The sequence below is a fragment of the Charadrius vociferus genome, unplaced genomic scaffold, assembly GCF_000708025.1.
Source record: "Charadrius vociferus isolate BGI_N301 unplaced genomic scaffold, ASM70802v2 scaffold793, whole genome shotgun sequence".
Lineage (NCBI taxonomy): Eukaryota > Metazoa > Chordata > Aves > Charadriiformes > Charadriidae > Charadrius > Charadrius vociferus.
Window position 1 is genome coordinate 843,225 of NW_009647833.1, and position 5,237 is coordinate 848,461.

Below are 5,237 nucleotides of genomic sequence, written 5' to 3' on the forward strand. Positions count from 1 at the left end.
GCCACACCCCCCCCGGGGGGGGCGCCCTTCGCCCGGCCGTCCCCCCCCGCCGTGGCAGGTACCCGTTTGCGGAGCAGGGATGCTCCGGTGCAGCTCTCCCTCTGCCCGCGGGGAACCGGGCAGGGTTACCCGCTGATCCACGGGGGTGGAAGGGACGAGACCTGGAAACACACTCCCCCCGCCGTGTCCCCAGGTGGCAGCGCCTGGCACAGCCACCCCAGCCGCGTCCCACGCCACCGGGGCGCGGGGGCAGAGCACCTCCTCGCCATGACAAGGCTTTCGGGGTGTGCACGGCGTAGGCGTCGAAGTGCCAACAGCTCCCCTGGTGCAACTGCGCCGAGGCCACCACCCCTGCTCCTCGGCCCTTCTGGGGCGACATTTGGGGTGACCCGTTTCTCTCCTCTCGGTTTCAGGTTGGTGTCAACGGTCCAAGCCATGATGGCAACGGTGTCGGGGATCACGGTTGTCCTTAACTGCAAGAACGTGGTGTATGACAGGTAATCCCGTCCCAGAGCCTTGCTGCCCTGTCCGGAGCGGGCGGAGGCTGTGGCCGGCCAGCTCGCAGCTGGAGTATTTCATGCCAAAGGCTTGCACGTACAAAGGGGAGAGGAAAAACAGTTTCATGTTCCTCTTTCCTCCACTTCGGGTGAAGGGTTGGGCAATGCGCTGGCCGGACACCCCCTGAAAGGCGCTGGTTTGTTCAGTGCGCTCAGACCTGGGGCTGCTCTGCCAGCACGGAGCGTCCCAGCCCTGAGGATGGGGCCATAGACGAGCAAAAAATAAAGACATCATCACTTCTAAAGGGGTAGGGAGTCCCCTCGGTGGCAGCTGAAATGGCTAATGAGTCAAGCAGACCTAGCAAGAACTGATTTTAGAGGTGCATCACCTTCTCCCTACCAAATGGATTCTGAAGGAAGCCAGAAATGAGAAAAAATCAGTATGGAGTTTGCTCTGAAGGAAAAATCACATCGCCTTGTCCTCAATGCTCCGAGATAAACCGCCCCAGAAGTGGCTCTCGGCAGGAGTGATAGCGCAATCTGGGTCAGAAGACTTAAAAACAGAGCTATTATCCAGATCAGCAGAGAAAATTGTAGGAGGGAAGAATATAATTACACCGAGCTGGAATTTGACCGTCACGCACCAGATTTTAGGGTGATTTTTAAGGAGGGCTGCCCTCTCGGTCATCGCAGACTTGCCTTTAATACCCGGATGTGAAATGTCCTACCTTACTCTAGATGGTGACATCTATCCAAATTTCTCAGTCCTGCTTAACCCAGGCAGCCTAATGAGTTACATTTTTGCTCCAAAATGAAATATCTGCTGTGTAGAGAGGGCAGGCGACAGGGCGCTGCCGACAGCCCTCCTCCTCCCCGGAGCTGTGTGCTCGCCTGGGCGCTCTCAAGGCCAACAGCTCAACGCGACCGCTTTGTGGCCAGAGACCTAGATTTTCTTTGAATCTGGAGGAAATACAGCCCAGTGCTCAGCAGGGAAAGCCTCGGGGAATGACAGCAAGACAGAGAGCCAGGAAGCACCACAAAGGTTGCAGTAAAATTTGCCAATTTATTTACACAGGCAGACAATCATTATATTGCTGGGACTATAATTGCCCTCCAAAGCCCTGGGCAAGTGTTGCAAACACAATAGCTGGTCACTTCCCCTCCCTGCTTTACATCACTTACATCTTTTTATCTGGAATAGGGACACACGCAACAAATTCTTTCTCAAGATGGCAGGAGAGCAAAAGCAGATTTATTTGGGCCTCAAGCTACATTTCTTTAAGCAGCAGTGTAGGGTGGTGTTTTGGTTTTGGTGTTTTGTTTTGGTTGTTTGGTGTTTTTTTTTTATCAGCGTGATTTCACTCAGGACTTTTTAAGGAGCCTGGTGTCCCTGCAGAGCGGGGCTTGCTGCTGCCCGGGTTGTGCAACCGGGATTCCGACATGCTTTGGGAACAGGCAACTGCCTGCAATTATTTCCCAACAGCCAAATGTCTCGCGGGGGTTTATTGCCTATATTAGATATTTTGCACTTCACTCTCCGAAGTCCATGCCAGGCAACTCCGGGCTCTCCGGGTGTTTTCCAAACGCTCCCCGGGTTAGGCAGCCAGCTAGGACACAGTCTTGGAGCTTTTCTCCTACCAAGCATCAGCTCTGGGTGTCCCGGGGCGTAGGGGAGAAGATTACCTGCTGCAAAGGTGTCGGATTAGTGCCGGATCCCGAGCGGTGCTGTGCCCCTGGCCCGCACTGCAAACACCCAGCTGGAGGGCTAATCAAGATCCTCCCGTTAAGGCCGTGTTTGTGCTTGGCTGGGCCGAGCTCAGTGCCTGGCACGGCCAAGCGCGAAGCGGGGGCAGCACCAAGGAGGCGTCCTCCACGCGTACCAGGTACCTTTTCTCCGCTGAGCCGAATCAAGTTAAAGTTCGACACCTCTCAGCTTACCATCGGCTTCAAAACCCGCTGCTTCCCTTTCAGACCTAAAGGCTCTCTCCCACCTTTTAGAGCATCGTGAGGTGCTCAGAGCCTTTGCGATGCCCCTGTGTGTGCTGCTCCTCCCCCAGGCACTGGCTGGCCGTCGAGTACATCTGGGTCCTCGTTCCCTACATGACCTACGACATTTACGTCATGTACCTCTGCCACTGGCACAAGAGCCGGGACAGGGGAGTCACGGAGAAGAAGCACTCGCTGGCCAGCGTGCGGAGCTTCCTCCTGCAGGAGCGGCTGATGGTGACCCACCACCTCTTCATCCTCGTGGTGCTCACCCCCATCACCCAGGTAAGGGCTGAGCACGGCTGCTAATTAACCCAGCCCGCCAGGAGCCCTGCGTGGCTGCAAGGGCTTGCGGTCGAGGTTGTGTCTGGCAAAGCACCTCTGCCGGTCAGGAAACCACGACCCCCTGGAGATGCTCGGTGTTAGCTCCCAGCACCTCTCCAGGAGGTCCCCGTACTCACCGCTGGCTTCATTTGCAGCACTTCAGGGGAGAGCTGGGGGACTTCTTCGTGGGCTGCATCTTCATAGCAGAGCTGAGCACACCTTTCGTATCACTGGGAAAAATCCTCATGCAGGTAGGTGAGGAGGGACGGGGCTCAGGTCTGGGAACCCCCCAGCAGCTCGCACTCCTTCCCCGCTCCAGGCTGCCCTTCTCCATCAGCCCCTGTTCGCACAGCAGCTGGGCTGGGGGTCCCAGGGGCTCAGGGGGGTCTTGGAGGGGGACACTGTAACCCCAAGCTCCCCCAGAGTGCTTCCTTCCTCCAGTTAGGTTCCTATCCCTTTTCCCCAGTAAGCAGCGTGCTCAGTGGCATCTGCAAACTGGGAGCTGTGCTGTGTCCTGGTGCTGCCCCCTCCTGTCTGTACCTCCCCCCTGCACCACGCTCCCTCCTGCCCCGGCCCTCTGGTCCCCACCCCTCCCCGCCTCCTCCATCCCTTCCCACCCTGCTTTCTCCCTCCCTCCAAAACGCTCCCTGCATCCGCGCCTGCTGGGTGCTGGGCTCCATGCTCCCGGCACAGTCAGCGCCCGAGGAGTGATGGGGTTCTGCTCACCCCACGTTCGCCTTCTTCCTTTCCCCAGCTCAAAATGCAGGACACGCTCCTGCACAAAGTGAACGGGATCCTCATCCTGGTGACCTTCTTCCTCTGCCGTATTCTCCTCTTCCCCTTCATGTACGCGGCCTACGCCAGGCAGGTGGGAATCCCCGTTTACATGGTGCCTTTCCGCATCCCCCTGCACTGCAACATAGCCAACGCCTCCCTCATCGCCCCCCAGCTCTACTGGTTCAGGCTCATCTGCCGCAAAGCCGCCCGACTCTACGGCAGCTCGCCTGCCGACAAAAGCAGATAACGGCCGGCAGCGGCAGCCAAGCACGGGGGCGACCCCTCCACCCCCAGCTCTTCCACCTTCAATGCCAGCGCTGCGGGGACCATCGTGGAAGCAGAGCGTTGGAAGCAGCGATACCGCCGGGCTGCTTTAGCTGGAAGCAGCCTCGCCGTCTCCACCGCTGTGCCAGGCAGCGCCAGCCTGGGCTAGGAAGACTTTCTTCCCACGCCGCGCCGGTGCCTTGTGTCCTCCCACCCATGGGAGCCGGGGCAGGAGCCAGCGAGGAGGAGGTCTGCCCATAAGCACGACATTCCTTCTGGGATTCAACGTTGTGGCACCAAACTAACGGTTACACGAGAGGGGTTTGTCACTCCCCGTGTGTCCCCCCCCCGCATCTTTCACGGCTGACACCAGACACCAGCACTGAGCGCTGCGTGAAGGAGCCTGCAGCCCGGAGGCGATGCTGGAGCGTGCCCAGCACCACGCAGCAGCACCAGGGACTGGGGGGAGCCGTGTGCTGGACCTGCCGCAGCCCCAACTTGCTCCTCCAGCTTGGGTTTACAGCTTCCAGCCGAGAGCAGAGCCAGGCCACAGGGCTGCGGCACGGTTCTGCACAGCCCGTTCCTGACCGTTACCCCCTTCGCTTCTACACTACAGCTGCATTCAGCCTCTCACCTCCCATTGCTGCTGGGCTCAAACTCATTTAAGACTTCCACTTAACCCGAAGGTGCTTTTCACTACAACTGTCTGGTGTCTGCGGCTGACAGTCCTGCGCTCGGGGGACCCCGGTGGCCCCAGCAGGGGAGAGAAGCTCACGCCAGGATAGAGGAATGGTTGCGCTGCCTCAGAGCAATGCCAGCAGGGCAGGATGCTCGTGGCTGAAGGGCAGGATAGGGACAGGAGACTGCTAAGTCCCCATCTCTGGGCGCTATGCAGAGCCCTTTGTTGGTGGGGGATGCACTTTCAACCCTTTCCCCTAACTGCAGCTGCTTTGATTTGCCCAGCATCCCCCCAACAGGTATGCAAAAGCCCAAATGGCACACCCTGCCCTACGCTCCCACCCCGTGGGTACCGGTACAACCTGAGCTTGTCATACGGTCCATCCCTCCTGCCCCATCCCACTCCCCCATGAGGCGAGGTCTGCCAGAGAGGGAACTGGGACAGCGCACGAGGAACCGGCAACCCCAGGGCAGGGCACCGAGCTGTGTCCATCGTCAGCGCAGCCCATTTCCACCTTCAGTCACAGCAAAATGGGGACAGGCTTCCTGGCTCGCCCTACACCGTGGGTTTCACAAACCTCACGGGTGTGTGCAAGTCAGACAGCAGCAGTCCGGTTCCTTCCCTGCAGCCAGCACAAACCAGGGCAGCCATCTCCTCCCTGCAGCCTCCTGCGCTCGCCCGGGGTCCCCCTGCTCCAGGGCAGGCACTGC

At 59.0% G+C, this 5,237-nt stretch overlaps 1 protein-coding gene across 1 annotated transcript in view; it reads left to right on the forward strand.

The window, feature by feature from the left end:
* Positions 1-3,831, forward strand: part of FAM57A (family with sequence similarity 57, member A) — a 6,394-nt gene extending 2,563 nt beyond the window's left edge. The window contains exons 2-5 of the mRNA XM_009882733.1: positions 414-497; positions 2,555-2,768; positions 2,963-3,058; positions 3,562-3,831. Of these exons, the coding sequence (XP_009881035.1) occupies positions 414-497; positions 2,555-2,768; positions 2,963-3,058; positions 3,562-3,831 (664 nt within the window). The remainder of the gene's footprint in view (positions 1-413; positions 498-2,554; positions 2,769-2,962; positions 3,059-3,561) is intronic.
* Positions 3,832-5,237: the final 1,406 nt, after the last annotated feature.